Below are 24,003 nucleotides of genomic sequence, written 5' to 3' on the forward strand. Positions count from 1 at the left end.
CCCGTGAGAAGCCTTGTCATGTGTGGCACCACCAGGCCATCCTTCTGGTGCCCCATGCAACCCCCGCTGGAGAGGGTCCCTTCCTCATCCAGACGGGACCCAGAGCTGTCAGAGGAAGCCTCCAGTGCATGGACTCTGGGTTTATCCTGGACAGATTCCGATAGCTTAAAATCAGAGATTAAGAACCTGTTTAGGTGGAAATATCTTTACCAAAAAAAGCAGATTTTTCCAGCTTATGCCCTACCTTCTAGGTTAAGTTATAATGCCATTGAGGTGGTAAAAGATATCCTCTAGATAGAATATCTGTCTGAAGATTTTTTTTAAGTAGGTGTGAGCAAAGGTATCTGCTTACTAGCAGTAGGTCTTTTTTTCCCACACACCCATCCTGGCATAGACACAAAAGTTCCTTTCCTGAAAGAGACATGGAAGGGCTACCTACACAGATGAAGGGGGCTCAGCAGGTGCCTCTTGTAAGGAAGGTGCTCACCCGCCCCTTACAGGACTGAATACCACCTTGTCGCAGGGAACAGGGATGGCTGCAAGTTTGGGGGCCAGAGAGACCCAGGTGCAAATCCCGGTCCTGCCACTGACCAGCAGTGCAGCCTCAGGGATGATGCCTGTTTGCAGGGCCACCTCTAGGGTTCCTCGAGGCCATGCACAGCGTCTCTGGCACAGTGGCACGTGGGCCTGCGTGAGCGATGGGTGTGGTGGGGGGTATTCACTCCTCAGTGAAACCCAGAACCTCCCACGCTAATGTGGAAGGGACCCTCCTCACTGAAGAGACAAGCTGGCCGGTGGCCTCAGTTTACCCCTTGAGTGTCACCTCCTCCGGGTCCCCTGCCTGCACCTCCCTTTAACAAGCACGCCCAGCCTAACCCTCGAAATCTGTAAAACAAGACTCTACCGAGTCCTAGCGGGGAACAAATCAAAGGGATGACAAGGATGAACCTGGCCCGGGGAGCTGGGTTGTGGCTCCCTCAGAGCCAGGGCTGGCGAAGCCTGTCTCACTCTGTACCCTCAGGGCCCAGCTCCAACCCCACCCTGAGAGCTTGATACTCTCTCTGTTCATCTGAGCTGGAATATTACTCAGCCATGAAAAGGAACAAACTAGTGCCATTTGCAGAGACGTGGATGGACCTGGATATTGTCGTACAGAGTGAAGTAAGTCAGAAAGAGAAAAACAAATACCGTATAATATTGCTTGTATGAGGAATCTAGAGAAATGGTAGAGATGAACTTACTTGCAAAGCAGAAAAAGAGTCACAGATGTAGAGACCAAACTTATGGTTACCAAGGGGAGGAGGGGAGAGGGTTGAACTGGGAGATTGGGGTTGACACATATACACTATTATGTACCAAATAGATAACGAACGAGAACCTACTGTATAACACAGTAGGTTCTCTACGTTGAGTACAGGGAACTCTACTCAGTGCTCTGGGGTGACCTAAATGGGAAGGAAATCTAAAAAAGAGTGGATATATGTATACGTATTACTGATTCAATTTGTTGTACAGCAAGAAACTAACACAACATTGTAGAGCAACTATACTCCAATAAAAAAAATTAATAACAAAAAAATAAAAAAAACCTGAGCTACATGCCTGGGCCTCAGTCATCTCTCCACTGATGGGGATAATGTATGATAATAGATGGTTTCCTTTTCTTGCTGTTTATAAAATCCTACAGCTTTCAGCAGGAAGGCGGAGAAGGAGAGGAGAAGAAATGCCCGGCCGCAACTTCAGTGGCCGAGGAGCCTGTCAAGGGCTCCTGAAGGCTGCAGACTGGAATGTGGGTTTTCAAATAGCCCCGGAGCTTCCTGTGGCCACTGCCTTTCTTCTAGAGCAAACGTCAACCGGCTCAGAGCAGCTTCTTCAATCTTGCTCCCTCAGTCCCCAACCTGCCTCCAGACCCAGGGGCTGTAACATTGAAAGTGGGCATTTGCTTTGAGGGAAATAAGCCTTTGTCCAGCACTCCAGCAAACGGGGAGTTGTATAAGAAGAATGGGGTTAAAGACCATCCTTAAGAGTAAGAAATAGGAGTCGGCAAGGGTTACGCCCAGAACCAGGCATCTGAGACTTTGGCCCCAGTTGATGTTACATATTTGCTGCTGTCACCCATCTTCCTGGAGCTTCTTTTCCTGATCCCTGACCTGGATCCCTCTCCATTCAGCCTCACCCCTTTATCTTATCAACCCTGTTCATCTACCTTCAGTGGCCTAGCCTGATTGCCCTCCTCCCTGTCCCCGTGACCTGCCCTTCCTTGGTCTTCTAAAGGCAGGTCTAAACTTGTCCTTATAAAGCCAGCAGCAGGTACATAAATTGCAGAACCCAGTATAAAATGAAAATGTGGGGGCTTCCCTGGTGGCGCAGTGGTTGAGAGTCCGCCTGCAGATGCAGGGGACGCCGGTTCGTGCCCCGGTCCGGGAAGATCCCACATGCCGTGGAGCAGCTGGGCCCGTGAGCCATGGCCGCTGGGCCTGCACGTCCGGAGCCTGTGCTCCGCAACGGGAGAGGCCACAACAGTGAGAGGCCCGTGTACTGCAAAAAAATAAAAATGAAAATAAAATGAAAATGTGGGACCCCTTTTTCAAAAGTTAAGAACTTCAAGACAGCAATAGTAGAGCATTAAACTGAGGGCAGGGCCCTTCCTAGTGTGGAGCCTGGGAGACCCCACAGGTTGCACGCCCTCGAAGCCCGAGCTGACTCACACCATCCTCAGCTGTCCTTGCCCCAAGGGTCCCACCCCAGACCCCGTCCATGTGGCCATATTAATAGTAACCTGGTTGAGGAACTACATCAAAGGAAAATATTTCTGCTCGGCAAAAGAAATAATCAACAAAATGAAAAGGCAACTTACAGAATGGGAGAAAATATCTGCAAATCATATATCTGAGAAGGGGTCAATATCCAAAATATATAAAGAACACATACAGGCTTCCCTGGTGGTGCAGTGGTTAAGAATCCACCTGCCAATGCAGGGGACATGGGTTCGAGCCCTGGTCCGGGAAGATCCCACATGCTGCAGAGCAACTAAGCCCGTGAGCCACAACTACTGAGCCCGCGTGCCACAACTACTGAAGCCTGCGCGCTTAGAGCCCGTGCTCCTCAACAGGAGAAGCCACTGCAATGAGAAGCCCATGCACTGCAACGAAGAGTAGCCCCCGCTTGCCGCAACTAGAGAAAGCCCACGTGCAGCAACGAAGACCCAACGCAGCCAAAAATAAATAAATAAAATAAATAAACTTTAAAAAAAGAACTCATACAACTCAATAACAACAACAAAACTAACACTCGGACTGAAAAATGGGCAGAGAAACTGAATAGGCATTTTTTCCAAAGAAGACATATGGATGACCAACAGGTGCATGAAAAGGTGCTCAGCATCACTAATCATCAGGGAAATGCAAATCAAAGGCAAAATGAGGTATCACCTCACACCTCTTAGAATGGCCGTCATCAAAAAGACAAGTGGTAAGAAGTGTTAGGGAGGGTGTGGAGAGAAGGGAACCCTCCTACACAGTGGGTGGGGATGTAAGTTGGTGCAGCCACTATGGAGAACAGTATGGAGTTTCCTCAAAAAATTAAAAATAGGACTACCCTATGACCCAGCAATCCCACTTCTGAGTATATTTTCAAAGGAAATTAAAACAGGATGTGCGGGCTTCCCTGGTGGCACAGTGGTTGAGAGTCCGCCTGCCGATGCAGGGGACACGGGTTTGTGCCCCGGTCCGAGAAGATCCCACGTGCCGCAGAGCGGCTGGGCCCGTGAGCCATGGCCGCTGAGCCTGCGTGTCCGGAGCCTGTACTCCGCAACGGGAGAGGCCACAGCAGTGAGAGGCCCGTGTACCGCAAAAAAAAAACCCAAAAAACAGGATGTGCACTCCCAGGTTCACTGCAGCATTATTCACAATAGCCCAGGTATGGAAACAACCTAGGGGTCCACTGACAGATGAATAGATACAAAAGATGTGGTGTATGTTTATACACTGGAATATTATTCAGCCATGAGAAAGAAGGAAATCCTGCCATTCGTGACAACATGGGTGGACCTTGAGGGCATTATGGTGAGTGAAATAAGTCTGACAGAGAAAGACAAATACTATGCAATCCCACTTTTATGTAAAATCTTTTTTAAAAAAAGCCAAACTTGTAGAAATACAGAGTAGAATGGTGGCTATCAGGGGCTGGGGCATGAGGGAAATGAGGAGATGTTGGTCAAAGAATACAAACCTCCAGTTAGAAAATGAATAAGTTCTGGGCATCTAATGCACAGCATGGTGATTATTGATACTGTGTTGTATACGTGAAGGTTGGTAAGAGAGTAGATCTTAAATGTTCTCACCAGGAAAGAGAAATGGTAATTATGTGACATGATGGAGGCATTAGCTGACACTACAGCTGGTCAGTTGTCATACTGCAATATGTAAGTGTATCAAATCAACACATTCTATGCCTTAAACTTACCCACTGCTGTAGGTCAATTATATCTCAATAAAACTAGAAGCGTAATCTAGTCGAAACTTCACCATGAAACACGTCTTTTCCTTAGAATGCTACACAGCAATCCATCAAGACTTTTCTAACCTCTGGGTTCTAACATCTCTTCTGTGCCCCTTGTCCACATGATCTGTTCATTCATGCACTCTGAAAACAAAACTTGAGCCCCTGCCGTATGCCAAGCCCTGTGTTGGTCTCTGTATATTTGAAGAAATTAAGACACAGTCCCTGACCTCAAGGAAACAGATAAGAAGAGACAGAGAGTTACGAGCAGTGAAGGAAGGGCATGGGGGAATGGAAAAGGGGTTGAAAGAGGGGCCTTGGCATTGAGCCTTGAAGGAAGGAGCTCGGTGAGTGAACCAGGAGAGTGAGAGAGAGCTTTCAGACAAGGGAACGATGTGGACCAAGGCCAGGAGGCCCCGTGGGCCTGGCCTGGTTGGGAATGGCTGGAGCACGGGGCCAGGTGATGGCAAATTAGAGGGAAAGGGATATTCCAAGAACAAAGGGAAGATCAGGGCTGGGCTGGAAAGGGTGTTTCATGCCAACTCAATAGCATGAGCGTATTATCCAATAGGCAACAGTAGCCCACCAAAGCGGGCAAGGCCCGTGGTCAGATTGATTCTTGCAAAAGCATGAAGGACAGATGGGAGAGACTCCAGTGGAGAGTCAGGGAGTCTGGATGCTATTGTAGAATAGCATCCAATAGCAATAATAATAATTTCCAGGTACAAATCATGAGGGTTTAAATATAGACCAATGGTTCTCAACAGGAGGGCAATTTTGCCCCTCAGGAGAGACTTGTCAATGTCAGAAGACATTTTTATTTGTCACAACAGGAGGGGGGTGGGTGCTACTGACATCTAGTGAGTAAAGGCCAGGGATGCTGCTAAACACCCTACAATGTACAGGACAGCCACGTAACAAAGAGTGACCAGGCTCGAAGTATCAATAGTGCCAGAGCCCCTGATGAAAACGGTAGAATTTTCTCCTTGTGAACCAGTCTTCCCTAGTCAGGGATGCAACCCATGATGGTGGCTTCATTAGCCTAGAGAGCTAATCAGGTGACTTTGGTGGTACAGCAGCTGCGGAGCTATTTCTTTCTCCTGGTTCTACAGAAACACTCACGCTTTCTAGATTATCGCAAATTATCTCTGGTGTGTTGTGACTTTTCCAGAAACAAAATATCAAGAGTTAGCACTGGGGAAGCTGTGGGCTGTGACCTCTGGCCCACTAACCACGGACACTGGATCCACCCTCACCTGGCACGCTGCCCCTCCCCAAGATTGGATAATCTGTCCCCTACAACGTGGTCCTCCCCAAGGCCATCATTTCTGCCCCTTTAAGGGAGGCAGGCAGCCCAGAACTTCAAGGACACAATCTTTGCCCAAGTGTTATCTGTAATTCTCACCAATCATTAACACCAAGGGGGGAGGATCTACACCTCAGAAATCAAGGTCATGTACAGGAGTGACCAGCAGCCAGACAGAGACTGTGGTGAGCTGGGAAAACAGAGCAGGAAGCAAGGCAGCAGAGCCCAAATTCCAAAATTCCACATCTCACTACCCTTGGCCTACGGGAACAACCATAGCTTCACCCGCCATTTCTGCCGGGTCCATTCTTCTCTCTTTCCTTGGGGTGGTTCTTAAAGACGTTTCTCTCCACGGTCTCCATGGCACTCCCTCAAGTCCCCCTCTTCGTCCCACCTTTCCACAGACGTGCACAAGGGGCTCATGGCTCTAACCACCTCCTCCCAGACGCTCCGCCTCCGCCCTCCTCGGCACAGTAGCAGATTCTGCCCAGGACTCACACCCCAGCCGGGCTCCTGGGAACACACCACCCATCTCAGCTCTGCAGCTCTGCTCCCACCGGGCCCTCCTCCTCGGCCCCTCGCACATCCCAAGACAACACTTGCCTCGGCTTTGTGGCACCCTCAGGGTGGAGCAGCCTGGGGTGCTCACCCGCCCTGAGCCACACATCTGCTAGGGTAGGGGGGGATGTGAAGAGGGTGTGCTGGGTTGGATAGTGTCCCCCCAAATTCTTGTCCTTCCTGGAACCTCAGAGTGCGCCCTTATTTAGAAATAAGGTCATTGCAGATTTAATTAAGTAACACGAAATTATACTGGAGTAGGGTGGGCCCTTAATCCAATGACTAGGTATCCCTGTAAGAAGAGGAGAGACATAGACACAGGGGGGTTGGGGGGGAAGGGGGGAATGTCATGTGACCACGGGGGCAGGGACTGGAGAGATGTGTCTACAAGCCAAGGAACCCAGGGACACTGAGGATTGCCAGCAACACCTGAAGCTGGAAAAGGCAAGCAAGGGCCCTCCCCTAGAGGTTTCAGAGGGAGAGTGGCCCCGCCAGCACCTTGATTTCAGCCTTCCAGCCTCCAGAGCTGTGAAAGAATAAACTTCTGTTGTTTTAAACCACACAGCGTGTGGCACTTTGTTACAGCAGCCCTGGGCATCTAACACCGGGGAATCTAAACAGAGCCCCAGGCCTTGAGAAGCTGGCAGTGCTGAGGGCCAGCTCCTTCTGAATCCCACAGGACTCCCAGGGCACAACTCCTGCGGCACTTATTCTGTGCTACCCTGTAACATTTTTGTCTTTCTATGAACATTTTTTGTACTCCTTCAAAAAAAAAAGTGAAATGCGCACTTGCACGCCCTCCCTCCCTGCCTGCACAAAAGTAAGTGGTGGCCTCACCATCCTTCATCCTCCAGGAGTGAGCCCTGCAGTGGTACCTGCTCCCGAGGCTGTTTCTACCCTGCAGCACAACTACCTTGTGCCCACGTCCTGGGGATGGCGCTCCAGAACGACTGTATCATCGCATCCCCTCCCTCAAGCATATTTCCCTACATCTCTGCCAAGACTTGGCGTCATCCAGCTTTCTCATTTCTGCCAGAAATGGGTATAAAATTATATCTCATTGTTGAAGAATTTGCACTGTTCTAAAACCACTACATTTGGGCACCTTTCCACGTGCCCTTGAGCCCTTTAGGCTTCCCCTTCTGTAAGTTACCTTGAGACTCTTCACTCATGTTTCCATTGGGATGACTTCCTCTTTCTGGCTGATTTTTTAGGAGTTTTGTGTGTGTTTCTAGATATTAGTCCCTCTCGATATTTTTTTAAAAACTGCTTTCTTAAGATAGCATTCTCTTACTACACAATTCACCCATAAAGTAAATAATTTGATGGACTTTAGTTTATTCACAGATATATACAACCCTCACCACAGTCAATTTTAGAACATTTTCATTAGTTCAAAAAGAAACCCCAGGGCTTCCCTGGTGTCGCAGTGGTTGAGAGTCCGCCTGCCGGTGAGGGGGACATGGGTTCGTGCCCCGGTCCGGGAAGATCCCACATGCCGCGGAGCGGCTGGGCCCGTGAGCCATGGTCGCTGAGCCTGCGCGTCCGGAGCCTGTGCTCCACAACGGGAGAGGCCACAGCAGTGAGAGGCCCGCGTACAGCAAAAAAATAAAGAAAGAAAGAAACCCCACATCCATTTGGTATCACCACCTACACAACCTCCCCTCCTCAGCCTGAAGCAACCACTAATCTCCTTTCGGTCTCTATAGATGTGCCTATTCTGGATTCTTAATTTAAATGGAATCATATAATAGGTGGTCTTTCTTAACTGGCTTCTTTCATTTCACATGTTTCTAAGATTCATTCATACTGTAGCATGTATCGGTACTTCATTTCTTTTTAATGCAAAATAGCACTCCATTGTGTGGATATATCACATTTTGTTTATCCATTCATTAGTTGATGGACATTGGGCTGTTTCCACCTTTTGGCTATTATGAATAACGCTGCTATGAATATCCACATACAAGTTTCTGTGTGGGCATATGTTTTCATTTCTCATTCACTTAACAGTGGAATTTCTGGACATATGGTAACTCCATGTTTAATCATTTGAGGAACTGCCAGCCTGTTTTCCAAAGTGGCTGCACCATTTACATTCCCGTGAACTCTGTATAGGGTTCTGATTTCTCCACATCCTCACCAACACTTGTTATCTGACTTTCTGATTTCTGAAATTGCAAACAAGTATCAGGTTGATTAACAGTTTTCTCCTTCCTTCATCTAGCTGTCAGTAAATACTGAAATGACTTGCAATGCAAGAAGCAGGAAGATAATGATGAGAAAGACAAAAGGTATGTAATAATAAAAGAATAAGCCATCAGGAATTGGTGAGCAAGGGAAAAATGACCTCTTGGTTCTCCCAAGCCGCACAATATTCCTGACTATTCTTTCCCTTTGACCAAGAGCATCCTCCCTGCCCATTTTTGCCCTTGCCATCTAACTAAGCCACTCTAGTACTATCTCCCCTCCTGGCATAGGCACCTGCCCCACCCCACCCTTTCCCTTTTCCCTTCTCTGGGCCGCAGCCTCAGCCATCCTGATAGACTTTCTTCGCAGCCAACTCCTCCCTCCTTCCTGAATCCTGTCAGGGTCTCAGAGATGGCTAATATGACTTCTTCTGGAGTCTCAGCTCAGTGGCTTCTCTCTCCCAAACTATTCTGTCTCTGATTCTCCATTTACACATGGATTAAAGTCTCTGTTTTTTGTTTTGGTGTCAGTCTCTACCAGCTTCTGCCTTTGCCCGTATATCTGCTTCAGGTGAGACTACTTGCTAGTAAATTTCTCCTTGTCCTTATCTCCGGCCTCTGAAACTCACCACCTACTTTAACGGACCTTGGCACAGCACAGATCATAACAGAGAAAACACAGACAACTCTTGTGAAAGGTGTCCCTGCAGCAGGAGGATGATAAGCAAGCAGATCTAGGGCACAGGTGTTGCTGGGGAAAACAGAAGTGAACCCAGCTGCTAAAGTGGTGAAGGACTGAGCAGTTTCCAAACTTGGGTACTTGGGGTAACAGGAGCCTTTTGGGCTGCAGCAGCCAGAGTCCCATGCACTTCATTGTACCACTCCCCATGCCCACTGTGGAGCCTCCTGAGCTGTAGGTCACCACCTTGGTCAGCACATGCCTCACCCTGTCCCTCCCTCCAGGGCGGGACCAATAGAGCGATAAAGCGCAAGGAGTCAGAGACAAAGTCTGGCAGCAGAGGTGAGCCCAGAGCAGAGAACACAGGTATGTACTGATGGGATATTCGGGGAGAGTCAAGCAGGGGTTGGCTGGGAAGGAGGGAAGCAAGGGAAGATGGACATGGAGTGAAGGGTCAAGAGAAACAAATACACAGGACAGGGGGCCAAGAGCCCAGAAGGTGTCACTCCAGGGCACAAGCTGCCCGGGGGCAAGATGGGAAATGTGCAGTGAGGAGGTGGCTGCTGTTCTCCGGGTGCTGGAGATGAGCAGTGGGGAGGAGAGGGAGTGTTTCACATCTCCCAGCATGGAGGTCTCACTGGCCACTAAGCTCTCCCTTCTCCCATGGCTTCACTGCCATTGTCCACCTCACCCACTGCCCATTTGGACATTGGACCAGAGGATGGTACTGGGAAAGGGAAAGGTTAAAGGAATAGCCAAGTTCGGGTTAAAGAACCACAGGTCTCTTCCTCATCTCCCTCCTTAGCAGAGCAGAAAGCAATTTGGGGATAAGAAGTGTTGATGAAACTTCAGTTAACTACCAAGTTAAGAAGAAAAAAGGGGAATTTCATTCAAGTCAAACTGAGGATTAGAACTCAGGGAGAAGATTCTCAGAAAGCTGTGAGAGCTGTTCTGCCAGTTAGAAGTTGAAGGCACAGTCATATACATTTTCAAGACAAAAGGATCATACATCAAAATGACATATTGATATTTTACATAAAGTTCACCAAGGATGCATAGTCCAGGTAAGCACATACAGAGCAAGCAGCAAGTCACCATGACCCCCCTGCAGAGCTGGGAAAGAACACTGTTCTTTTATGCAGTTACATTTCTAGCATCAGAAGAAAGGGAAAAAAATTGATCTTTACGGTCCAGCAGGCACTCGCATCTTTGAGGAGCTCTGGTTAATGTGTAATGCAGATGCACCTTGCATATTAAGGAGGGAAGGAGGGAGGCCCAAACAAACACAGAGAGAAAATTCTATGTTTAATTTTTTCTTGTCCTACCTTAAAATGTAAATTTTATTTCATTATTTGCCCCCTTTGATCATTAATCTTTCAATAGAAAGCATTTGGTGATCAAATATTTGGTCCCCCAATGCCAGGATGGTTGTTTATCTGCTCTGGATCCACCATGTCCCCCAATGCCCTGTCTTAACAGCCCAGTTCTTTCTTTCATTTAAGGGGATTAGGCTAGTAGAATGCTTGGCATGGACTGATAGTCAACTCTAGGTTGTCCAATAAGACTTATGCCAATTTTACTCTGTATGTGAATTGTGCATGCCCACTATTTTATACAGAGCTATAGATATGATCAGTAGTTTCAAGTCATTTAGACATCAGTATTTTAGGTGGAGTTTTGAATATACATCGAGAGGCACAAGAGATTATTACTCTATAAACGATATAGAACACAGTCAATATGGCCAACAACAATAACAAAGTCAGAAGCAGAGATTTAAGCTATGAATCCCCAGAACGGAACCATTTATTCAAGATTTCATTTCAACTAGAAAGGGAATTCCCCAGTGCAGAAATCTGATTTCTTATGTGAGTCATTAGATGGTTATATTAGAGGACTCATCTGGTATGAAAGCACAACATTGCCTGGATTATAGCGTAAGTTTTCCCCTGCAAAGCAGTTTTAAAAATCAAGTGTCATCTGATTTTTCAGCATCACTTTCTCATCATAGAAACTTCAGAACTGAGTAAACTAATTGAATGTAGTAAACCAATATGGAGATATGTGCCAATGGGGAGACTTTTTATAGATTATAGAAACATCTGAAAAGTCAGTGACAAAAAGTTATGTGGGGTTATCTCGGCCTTGTGTTGACTTAGGCATTGGATGACAAATCCAACAGCAGCTAAATTGCCCCTAGTAACTATATTTTGTGACAGTGTTACTAGAGTTTTCTTCCTATCCTAAACTTTGGGGCAAAAACATAGCTAGAAATAAAACAATAACTTTTTGATAGAGAGACAGACTTTTGGTAAACAGTACAATTGAACTGGTAGGATGGGTCTTACCAGCCTGGTTTCGACTCTTGGATCAGTTGTTTGCTACTCTTGTCATCTTCTTCTCATCCTAGCTTGGTGATGCTCGCCTTAGTTGAAGCCAGGTACCAGAAACAGGGATCAAAGTCCATTCAAGTGGAGGGGTCTTTTTAAGATGAGAGGTGTGAGGCCATGAATTCGTGTCTTTCAGTTTGGCTGTGCATGGATTAATGCATGGCTGCAAAGAATCTTTTATCTGATGTCCTTTCCAATAAACAAAATCTCTAGGTTGTAATCCATGATCCTTTTCATCTCCTGGGAGCTTGCTGTAAAAGTAGTTACCAATTTTTTTAATTGTCTCAATAAGTCCCTGTCAATAATATAATATATTTCCTCTGCACCACTATGGGTGAAATTTTCCAAAATATTGTCTTCCCCATAAAAACCTTTTTTCAGACGTCCAACGGGTTAAAGAATGTACATGTTGGAGTAATAGCCATTGGGCTTCAATAGACACTCTAGGTTTCATTTTGTTTTATCAGTCTAAACAATATTTGTGTGGAGGGGTCAAAATTCCCCCTTTTTGTTGCCATATCTGTTTCTCTCCTTTAGTGGTGATTTCTTGAGCCTGTAGAAAGAAATCTTGTATTGAGTTAGCAGGGTTAATGGACAGCAGTGGACATTCTGGAGGCTGGACAAGATGAATATTTAAAGCTGCCTATTTGGCTGCAACATCAGCAAGCTGATTTCCTTTAGCTTCTGCAGTGTCAGATTTGGAATGCCGTGTTGTTTTTTGGCAGTTGTATAATGATTAATGACTCTTCAACCTGTTTTCTATTTGTTTATAAGTTGACCTGAAGAGGTTTAAAACCTCACTGTTTTCATAGCATTCCAAAATTGTATGCCACTCCAAAAACATAGCAACTGTCAGTATAAATATTTGTTACCTGGGCTTAGCTAGTTGAAAAGCTAGAGATAAGCTTGTTGTGCTTGTTGTGTTGACTTTGTTTCCGGTAAAAAAAAAGTTTTCAATTATGTCCATTGTGGACGTTATTGCATACCTGGCTCGGTAATGTCCCATTCATCCCATAAGTAGGACCCATCTATAAATTAAATTAGTTCAGCTTTATCAATAGCAGCTTCTTATAAGTCATTCCTGGGAGCAAGAAGATAATCTGTTAACAAGATACGGTCATGGTTGTTTTCTTCCTGTGTTTCTGGAAGCAAAGTTGCAAGGTTAATGCTATTACATCAAACCAAGGTAGTATTAGGAGCAGAAAGCAACAACTTCATAAGAAGTTAGCTGGGGCTTCCCTGGTGGCACAGTGGTTGAGAGTCTGCCTGCCGATGCAGGGGACACGGGTTCATGCCCCGGTCCGGGAAGATCCCACATGCCACGGAGCGGCTGGGCCCGCGAGCCATGGCCGCTGAGCCTGCGTGTCCATAGCCTGTGCTCCACAACGGGAGAGCCCACAGCAGTGAGAGGCCCGCGTATCGCAAAAAAAAAGCATGGTTAGAGACCTGATTACAATGCAGTTGTCAAGGACACTTGGCTATTTCTGTGACATACAACATTTTAGGATAATAACTAGAATTATGACTTATACCACGACATTTCAAATTTTAGGAACTTCATATAATTTCTAGAACTTTTATATTAATAATATTTACCTATAAAATATAGCATAAGAAGATTTATTATTACTCATTTGACAATGTTTCCCATGTAATTTAATACACCATATAAGCCTAATTATTGTAATATCTCTCTCTGAGATGTTCAGGGGCCCTCTGAAGCATCCCGAAGTTAGCTAGAAGTCAAAAGAACTTCATTTAGAATTTGATTTGAGAAAAGTTTATCAAAGATATCAAAAGGTTTTAAGTGTTTGGTCAAGTAGGATCATAAGGAACTGTGAAACAATACTTATCCACATAACCAAAATGACAATAAAAGATTTCAAAGGCAAGGGCAGAAAGTTACTGGTAAAGAAACATTACAATCTGTTATCAAAAGCAGACCAATATTTCAAAAAAAAACCCTTGTTTCCTCACAAGAGAGAAAAAAACAAGTTCTAGTTTTACATCATTTCACCTTTAATATTAAAATTCATTAAATTAAATTAAATCTAATCTTAGTCTTGACCATGCATAAAACTCTTTTCTCAAGATTCCCTTTTTAAAATTAATTTCTAGAAATAAATGCCATTTCATAGTATAATCTTTCAATAAAGCACAAAATATATTTATTATTAGTTTCAAGCATATTTAGTCTCTCTGTAATAAGAGGTCAAGAGTAGGTAAACATAGACTTCTTTAGCAATGAATGTTTCAGTATTTATCTTATTAAAGATGATCTAGACATGTAATGAATTTCCATCATTTAATTTAATTTAGCAGAACTTTGAAGTTTCAGGTTGCCAAAAATCTGGAGAATTTGTTCTTAGGCAGACATACCATAAAACATATTATTCTTAGAGAGTTCACCCAAAAGCTCTTATCCCATTCATCTCTCTTTTTTTACTTGTGAAATTATCATCATACCATTAAGTATCTCGCTACAAATTTTGTAACATAGATAATATGAGCTTACTGATTTCCAGTAAACCTAGGTACAATAAAAGTATTATACTTAATGTTGATGACTCTAAAAACATGTCTGTATTAACTAAACCATCCATTTAAACTTGTTTTTACTCATTAAAAATTAATTCTAGATCACGTGATCCTTCAAAAAAATTGGGCTAATTTAAGTTACATTTGGAAATATTTGAATTGTAAGCACCTACTTTTGAGTCAAATAGAGCTCTTTTACAAATTAATTTTGATAACACCTTCTGGAGGTAGCGCCCTATCACATTTATAATGTACACACAGACATACATATATCCAGACAGACACAGGCAGAGATATCATAATTTTCCTGCTTTAAAAACATCTTTCCCTTTTTTTTCTTCCTTTCAGTTTTAAGTTCTACTAATTGAGCCAAGGCTGTAGTCTCAGGTGATCTGAGCTGTGTTTACATTTCAAGGACACAGTAAGAGTTATAACTTCAAGCATTCTTCTAGGAATATTTTTATTCTCTCGGGGTCAGAATTTCGAAAAGGTGTTTTATCAAGGTGGCTTTCTCTAGAATGTCAAAAAAGCTCCATCCTGGCCATTTAAGAGTTAAGATACTAGAGAAATGGAAATAAAAACAAAAATGAACAAATGTGACCTAATAAAACTTAAAAGTTTTTGCACAGCGAAGGAAACCATAAACAAGACCAAAAGACAACACTCAGAATGGGAGAAAATATTTGCAAATGAAGCAACGGACAAAGGATTAATCTCCAAAATTTACAAGCAGCTCATGCAGCTCAATAACAAAAAAACAAACAACCCAGTCCAAAAATGGGCAGAAGACCTAAATAGACATTTCTCCAAAGAAGATATACAGACTGCCAACAAACACATGAAAGAATGCTCAACATCACTAATCATTAGAGAAATGCAAATCAAAACTACAATAAGATATCATCTCACACCGGTCAGAATGGCCATCATCAAAAAATCTAGAAACAATAAATGCTGGAGAGGGTGTGGGGAAAAGGAAACACCCTTGCACTGTTGGTGGGAATGTAAATTGATACAGCCACTATGGAGAACAGTATGGAGGTTCCTTAAAAAACTACAAATAGAACTACCATATGACCCAGCAATCCCACTACTGGGCATATACCCTGAGAAAACCATAATTCAAAAAGAGTCATGTACCACAATGTTCATTGCAGCTCTATTTACAAAAGCCAGGACATGGAAGCAACCTAAGTGTCCATCAACAGATGAATGGATAAAGAAGATGTGGCACATATATACAATGGAATATTACTCAGCCATAAAAGGAAACGAAATTGAGTTATTTGTAGTGAGGTGGATGGACCTAGAGTCTGTCATACAGAGGGAAGTAAGTCAGAAAGAGAAAAACAAATACCTTATGCTAACACATATATATGGAATCTAAGAAAGAAAAAAAAGGTCATGAAGAACCTAGGGTAAGATGGGAATAAAGACACAGACCTACTAGAGCATGGACCTGAGGATATGGGGAGGGGGAAGGGTAACCTGTGACAAAGTGAGAGAGTGGCATGGACATATATACACTACCAAACGTAAAATAGATAGCTAGTGGGAAGCAGCGGCATAGCACAGGGAGATCAGCTCGGTTCTTTGTGACCGCCTAGAGAGGTGGGATAGGGAGGGTGGGAGGGAGGGAGACGCAAGAGGGAAGAGATACGGGGATATATGTATATGTATAACTGATTCACTTTGTTATAAAGCAGAAGCTAGCACACCATTGTAAAGCAATTATACTCCAATAAAGATGTTTTTTAAAAAAAAGAGTTAAGATAAATGCTTGCAAACGTTGGCTTTGTTCCATTTGTACACGAAGCCAGCCAGAGTTCCGGTGAGTGGCTGCCGGTCTGGGAGCTGTTCGGCCTTTGAGGCACGGTTTCTCACTATTTGGTAGCCTAATTCAGATATGGTCTGAACAGCTTTCTGAGGGCAGTGTGATGGACGGAATGTGTGCTGAGTCCAGCTCCCCAAGGAGTTACCCCTGGGTCCGTTTGACTCTCTTATCGTCGTCTTGGTTCCTCCCTCTGACAGTCTAAACCTGCCGTGGGTGCTTGGGGCACTAGGTGATCAGCCTTTGTTATGCCTCCCCAGCAAGCAGAATTTATTTAATGATTGTAGTGGGACCCTCTGTGGGATCACTACATGTCACGAGGATTGATCCCCAGACACTTCCTGTAGGTTCTCAGTGGCCTGAGAACACCTTGTGGCCGGAAGGAGCAGGTGTTCCTTTTTCTTTGGAGCTGAGCGGGCTTAGTCTTCATTTCACTAGCAAACAGTTTGTTCAGACTATATGTACATAATCTTTCCAATTTAAGCCAAATTTTAAAAAAGGACAACCAACCAGTTCACTCCAAAGTTCCCCCTAGGTCCCTGGCTAGCAAATGTACTGGTATTCCCTTAGGATCCAAGTCCCAAGAAAAACAGCTCCAATAAAATTCAAGATGTCATTTAAAGCAATGATGTCCAGATATCGGAAGAACTCACCAAAGCACCTGAAGAATACCAAGAAGCAGGTAGGGCTCAAAACGCCTGTGCTGGTACCAGGCTCCAGTTCAGTGTAGACTCCTGTTGTCCTCTGGTGGGTGTCTCTGATGTCCTGCCAACTACACCAAGAAAGTTCAATTAACTATCAAGTTAAGAAGAAAAAAAGGGAATTTTATTTGAGCCAAACTGAGGATTATAACCTGGGAAGCAGATTCTCAAAAAGCTCTGAGAACTGTTCCACCTGTTAGAAGTTGAAGGCACTGTCATATACATTTTCAAGATAAAAGGATCCTTCATCAAAATGACATACTGATATTTTATATAAAGTTCACCAAGGATGCATAGTCCACATGGAGCGGGCAGCAAGTCACCATGACCCCCTACAGAGCTGGGAAAGAACACTATTCTTCTAAGAAGTTACATTGCTAGCATCAGAAGAGAGAGAAAAAAATTATTCTTTATGGTCCTGCAGGCATTCCCATCTTTGAGCGGCTCTGGTTAATGTGTAATGCAGATGCACACTGCACATTGGGGAGGGAGGCCCAAATGAACACAGAGACAGAATTTTATGTTTAATTTTTTCTTGTCCTGCCTTAAAATATAAATTTTATTTCATCAGAGATTATTTTAAAAATGGCGGACTTGGACACTAAAAGACATGGGGGGACTTAAATGCATATTACTGAGTCGAAGAAGCTAGTCTGAAAAGACTGCATCCTGTATGATCCTGACGGCATGACATTCTGCAAAAGGCAAAAACTTTTCACTGGAGACAGTGAAAAGATCAGCGGTTGCCAGGATTTGCAGGGGAAGGAGGAGGAGAAGGATGAACAGCTGGACGAGAGAGGATTTTGAGGGCAGTGAAACTGCTCTGTATGGTACTATAAGGATGGATGCTTGTCGTTACACATTTGTCCAAACCCATAGAATGTACAACACCAAGAGTGAACCCTAATGTAAGCTATGGACTTTGGGTGATAATGTTGTGTCATTGTAGGTTCACAGTGATACACTGTAACAAACGTATCACTCAGGTGGGGGAAGCTGATAGCTGCAAAGCTACGGGGAGGGCGGGGAGGAGCCACATGGGATCTCTGTACATTTCTCTCAATTTTGCTGTGAACCTAGAACTTCTCTCAGTAAAGTCTAGCTTAAAAAAAAGAGGCTCGAGCAAAATTTAATAGTAGGACAGGAGCTCACCACGTACCCTTCTGCTGGCTCTGGATTCACCTAGCAGCCCCTACAGCGCCCGCACCCCTTCAGGCTGGAGAGAAGATCACGTGAGTCCCTGGTCCCTCCCACCAGTGCAGGGGGGGCGGGGCGGGTAGGGAACAAGATGAGGAACCAGAGGGGAGGGGATCCTCCCCTCAAAATGGAGGGGGAAAGAGCATCTCCCTGAATTGCCCCCTGGGATGACGGCACCCTGAGGTGCCCTCCTCATGGCCTTGGCCTTGGATGGCCACAACCGGAGGGCCCCACTGGAGGGGCTAAAGAAGCCTGGGCAGGGCCAGCAGCCCGTCCTGCACCTCACCTGGGTAGGCGCAGGTCTGTAGCCTAACCAGTCAAACCTCTCTACGCGGCTCAGAAGGTTAAATATTCTGGCATCAGAGAGTATATCCTCATGGTTAACTTTAAAAAGAAGAATAGCTCGGGCTTCCCTGGTGGCACAGTGGTTGAGAGTCCGCCTGCCGATGCAGGGGACATGGGTTCGTGTCCCGGTCCGGGAGGTCCTCCCATATGCCGCGGAGCGGCTGGGCCCGTGAGCCATGGCTACTGAGCCTGCGCGTCCGGAGCCTGTGCTCCGCAACGGGAGAGGCCACAACGGTGAGAGGCCCACGTACCACAAAAAAAAAAAAAAAAAAGAGTAGCTTGCATTTCTTGAGTGCTTCCCAGGAAACAGGCTTTGTTCTAAACACTTTATCTTTATTGTCCAACTGATTTTTCCATTTATTTCCATTTCACCGTTGGGTGAATGGAGGCCCAGAGAGTTTAAGCAAGGAGCCCAAGGTCACACAGCTGTTCCCAATGGTGAGATGTACTAGCACTCGAAATCTGGCAGCCTGGCTCCAGAGCCAACTCTTTGAACTTTTACACTAAATTTCAGATTTTATCTACATAAAAATTATCGTGTTGTATCAAAAATGCAGTTTTGCCGTCAATACCCATGGCACAATAAGCATTTTGTGGCATTTGAGGGGCACTGTGAATCTCTGAGTGACCTAAAGCTGGAGAGATAAGAGCTGCCCCACGGAGATAACGCACAGAGAAGGGGAAAAGGAGTTTGCACAAGTAAGAAAATCCACGGGACTAAAAGAGGTTTACAGACCAGGGAGGAGACAGCAGAATTAAAATCAAAGGACAGCAGAGACCAGAGCAGTGTTGGGAGCTGCGTGGGTCCCCTGCTGCCACCGAGGGCTGCCTCGAGCTGGGCGGGGACGAGCCAGGAAGTGAGTCTGTGGGAAAAACATGAGGCCAAGGGACATCGTAGTCCAAGACCCGACCTGGTGGAAACCCATTTCCTCCCATAAAACTAAGTTCATCTATTCCACTGCATTCCAGATCATGGGGCGGAAGACCCTGGCCCTCGGCTGGGCGGGTGCTGCCATCCTGGTGCTACAGACGGTGGCCGCGGCAGAGGGCTCCCCACAGACCCCCGGCAACAAGGGCAGGGTGTTTGCGGACCTGAGTGCCCAAGAGCTGAAGGCCGTGCACAGCTTCCTTTGGTCCCAGGAGGAGCTGAGGCTGCAGCCATCCAGCACATTGACCATGGCCAAGAACTCCATGTTCCTCATTGAGATGTTGCTGCCCAAGAAGCAACACGTGCTGAGATTTCTGGATAAAGGTCACCGGCCTCCCGTTCGGGAAGCGCGTGCTGTCATCTTCTTCGGAGCCCAGGAGCATCCCAACATCACTGAGTTTGCTGTGGGACCACTGCCCAGGCCCCATTACATGCGACACCTGCCCTGCAGGCCCGGACACCAGGCCTCCTGGGCCTCCAGGCCCATCTCCAAGGCAGAGTATACCCTCCTGAGCCGCACCCTGGAGGAGGCCAGCAAGCCCCTGCACCAGTTTTTCCGTCGCACCACAGGCTTCACGTTCGGAAACGGCCACGAGCGGTCCCTGACCTTCACAGACGTGGCGCCCCGTGGCTTGGCCTCCGGCCAGCGCCGCTCTTGGTTCATCCTGCAGCGCAATATGAAAGGCTACTTCTTGCACCCCACTGGGCTGGAGCTCCTGGTGGATCATGCAAGCATGAACCCCCAAGACTGGACGGTGGAGCAGGTCTGGTACAACGGGAAGTTCTACCGCAGCCCCGCAGAGCTGGCTCAGAAGTATGACGACGGAGAGGTGGACGCGGTAGTCCTGGAAGACCCGCTCGCCAAGGACAAGGATGGAGAGAGCCGACCAGATGCTGCCCTCTTCTCCTTCTACCAGCCCCGCGGGGACTTCGCCATCACCACGAACGGCCCCCGCCTGGTGCAGCCCGAGGGCCCCCGCTACAGCCTGGAGGGCAACACCGTGCTCTACGGGGGCTGGAGCTTCGCCTTCCGGCTGCGCTCGTCCACGGGGCTGCAGGTCCTGGACGTGCACTTCGGAGGTGAGCGTATAGCCTACGAGGTGAGCGTGCAGGAGGCCGTGGCGCTGTACGGAGGGCACACACCCGCGGGCATGCAGACCAAGTACATGGACGTCGGCTGGGGCTTGGGCAGCGTCACTCATGAGCTGGCCCCTGGCGTCGACTGCCCGGAGACGGCCACCTTCCTGGATGCCCTCCACTACTACGACGCCGACGGTCCTGTCCTCTACCCCCGAGCCCTCTGTCTCTACGAGATGCCTACGGGGGTGCCCATCCGGCGGCACTTTAACTCCAACTTCAGCGACGGCTTCAACTTCTATGCGGGCCTCAAGGGCCAGGTGCTGGTTCTCAGGACCACTTCGACGGTCTACAATTACGACTATATCTGGGACTTCATCTTCTACCCCAATGGGGTGATGGAGGCCAAGATCCACGCCACCGGCTACGTCCACGCCACCTTCTACACCCCCGAGGGGCTGCGCCATGGGACCCGCCTGCACACACACCTGATCGGCAACATGCACACCCACCTCGTGCATTACCGCGTTGACCTGGATGTGGCAGGTAGGACTGGGGCTCGGAACCACCCTCCGGGCCAAACGTCCGCATCCGAGCAATAACTTACACTCATGGGAGAGGGTGCTTAGACTCCCCCTGGAAGCGCGATACCAGGAGAGTTTACCCAGCCTGCATGCGTGGAACCTGCAGTGCTAGAAATCCGTGTGCCCCTGCAAAATGGTGAACGTGAATAGTGAATAGCCAGCTGTTCCCCTGGTGCTGCATTGACCCCCTAGGGGGACGGACCGGAGAGAAAGGTGTGCACGGGGCGGGGGAGGTGATAATGCCCAGGAGTGTAAGAAATGTCGCTGCCTGGTGCTTCGAATGGATGCAGTGACGTCGGGAATACTCCTCGTGTCTCTTGAGTTAGTGGTGTCGCCTTAAAAGATGACATGGGCGTAATGACAGGATTTGGCCTGACATCAAATCACGTGTTAGAAGAGGCCCCCGTGACCAGGTGGGCAGCTTCTTCTCACTCCACCCCTCTTGCCCCTGGGCCCAGAGGGCACTGACACAGTCTCTTCCCCTGGGGAGAGGCCAGCTGCCCTTTGCTGGGGCCAAGGCCTCAGCAAACAGACACAGAGCTCTGCCCTCAAGAGGACCTGTCAGAGTCCCAGTGGAATCACTGCAGCGGCCGTGCCCGACTCTGAGCTGTCTTCTAGCTCCTCGGTCCCTTCCCTCCACCGCCGTCTGGCTCAGTGCACGCCCCTGGCCTCCTCTTCACTCCCGTGGTTTGTTGCTGGGTGTGGTCAGGAAGGAGGGCCCAGGGTGGTTGAGGACGCTTCAGCGCAGGGTGCTTGATTCTCCTCCTTCCCTGCACACACTCAGGCACCAAGAATAGCTTCCAGACCCTGCAGATGAAGCTAGAAAACATCACCAACCCCTGGAGCCCGAGACACCGCCTGGTCCAGCCGACTCTCCAGGAGACGACGTACGCCTCGGAGCGTCAGGCGGCCTTCCGCTTCAGACAGACTCTGCCCAAGTACCTGCTCTTTACCAGCCCCGAGGAGAACCCCTGGGGCCACAAGCGCAGCTACCGACTGCAGATCCACTCCATGGCTGACCAAGTGCTGCCCCCGGGCTGGCAAGAGGAACGGGCTGTCACCTGGGCCAGGTGAGGGAGGCCCAGGAGGCCGGGAGGGCTGGAGGCTCTTCTCAGTGTCCCTGTGTTTCCCTGTGTCCGTGTGTATCTGTGTTTCTGTCCATGAGATTCTGAGTCTATGCTGTGGTGTATCTGGGCGTGTGTGCGCATGTGTGTGTGTGTGTGTGCACATGTGTACGTTCTTGGTCACGTGGCTCTGTGTTTGGGGAGGGGAAGTACAGAGCCCCTGCGGAGCCCTGGAGCCTCTGTGGACAGTGCGTCTGGCTGACTCCCAGGGGATGATCCCGCATCTGAGGGAAGGCAGTAACTTTCCCCCATCATTGACCCTGAAGATGTTCCCTGGGAGGGGCTGGAGGCTACCTTCTTCTCTGCCCGGACAGGTATCCCCTGGCAGTGACCAAATACCGGGAGTCTGAGCTATGCAGCAGCAGCATCTTCAACCAGAACGACCCCTGGGACCCACCTGTGGTCTTTGAGGAGTTTCTTCACAACAATGAGAGCATTGAAGACGAGGTACCAGTTCTGCCCTCTTCCAGCCCCACCCTGAGACCAGATCCCCGCTCAGTCCCAAGATCTGTGCCCGGTCCCAGGATGGTGAGGGCCGGCTTGCTGCTTGGAGAGCAAGCTCGGTGGTCACTGGATTTGCCCCTTCCTTAAACGTGGGGCTTAGGGGGGTTGCCCACCCCTTCCCCTCTGAGCGTCCTCAGCACCGCCCACGCCCCTCTCCTGCAGGACCTGGTGGCCTGGGTCACAGTGGGCTTCCTGCACATCCCCCACGCCGAGGACATCCCCAACACGGCCACGCCCGGGAACTCCGTGGGCTTCCTGCTCCGGCCCTTCAACTTCTTCCCAGAGGACCCGTCCCTGGCGTCCAGAGACCTCGTGGTCGTGTGGCCTCTGGAAAATGGCTCCACCTATGCCCAGCACTGGATCCCTGAGGAGGACGGCGGCTGCTTGATGCCTCCCCCTTTTAGCTACAATGGAACCTACAGGCCTGTGTGAAGGCCCCTCCCCCCACTAACTCCCACCTGAAGGCCGAGTGCCCCCCCCACCCCAGGCACAGACAGTAAACCCCCTCAGGCCTCAGCTCCTATGCTGCTTCCTGCAGAAGGCATAGCAGACGAGGCCATACACCAGGCCGGGCGTGTGGCACACACACAGATGAGAAACACAAGGCCTTGGCCTCCACCCCAGAGAAGACCTCCATCACTAAGGCAAGGACATGCACTGAAATACTAGGTTGACCTATCAGATCAGTTTAGAGAATCTGAGGCTGACGGCTCCCTCTCGGGGGTCTGTGGGGGACCCTTCTGGGTGGCTGATAGGCATGCAAAGTAGTGCAACCACAGGAAGACACTATGGAAAAATCGAGCGAAATTGCCAACACCTTTACCCTTTGACACACTGATCCAACTTCTCAGAGGTATCCTGGAGATCTACCTACAAACCCAGGAAAAATAGATGTACACAGTAATTCACTGCAGTACTGTTTGTACTGGCAAAGTCTGGAAACGACCCCAACATCCTTCTACAGGAGAGAGCCTGTAGATCTGAATAAACTATGGAGTGTCCACACAGTGCAATTTTAGGTGATTGTAAAAGAAACGAATGAACAGGGACATTCTCTATACTGATGGGGAAAGATCTTCAGGATATACTAAGTAAGAAAATAGGTATAGAACAATATATAGATAGCATGCTAATCTTCGTGTAAGAGAGGAATATATGTATTCATAAAAACCCTAGAAAAATACACATGATTCTAATATAAAGGGTTACCTATTGTCTCTGTGCATTCAAGCTGCTGTAACAAAATACTGTAGTCTGGGTGGCTTATAAACAGCAAAAGTTTATTGCTCCCAGTTCTGGAGGCTGGAAGTCCAGGATCAGGGTACCAGCAAGGTCACATGAGGGGCTTCTTCTGGGTCAAAGACCTGTAACTTTTCGGTACATCCTCCCATGGCAGAGGGGTAAGGGGTCTTCCGGGGTCTCTTTTATAAGAACATTAATCCATTCATGAGGGCCCCACCTTCATGACTTAATCACCTCCCAAAGGCCCCACCTCCTAACACCATAGCATTGGACATGAGGGGAGACACAGGCATTGAAACCACAGCACCTG

The 24,003-nt window shown here is 47.7% G+C and overlaps 1 protein-coding gene across 1 annotated transcript; it reads left to right on the plus strand.

Annotated features, from left to right (window-relative positions):
- Window positions 1-9,490: 9,490 nt before the first annotated feature.
- Window positions 9,491-22,883, plus strand: AOC1 (amine oxidase copper containing 1; the record flags this gene model as incomplete). Its single annotated transcript, XM_079711195.1, is given in 7 exon segments — window positions 9,491-9,521; window positions 9,524-9,580; window positions 9,583-9,590; window positions 19,204-20,785; window positions 21,608-21,893; window positions 22,262-22,394; window positions 22,614-22,883. Coding segments are annotated over 7 exon segments (2,367 nt in total).
- Between the last annotated feature and the right edge of the window lie 1,120 nt (window positions 22,884-24,003).

The sequence above is a fragment of the Hyperoodon ampullatus genome (genome assembly GCF_949752795.1).
Source record: "Hyperoodon ampullatus genome assembly, chromosome: 9".
Classification (NCBI taxonomy): domain Eukaryota; kingdom Metazoa; phylum Chordata; class Mammalia; order Artiodactyla; family Ziphiidae; genus Hyperoodon; species Hyperoodon ampullatus.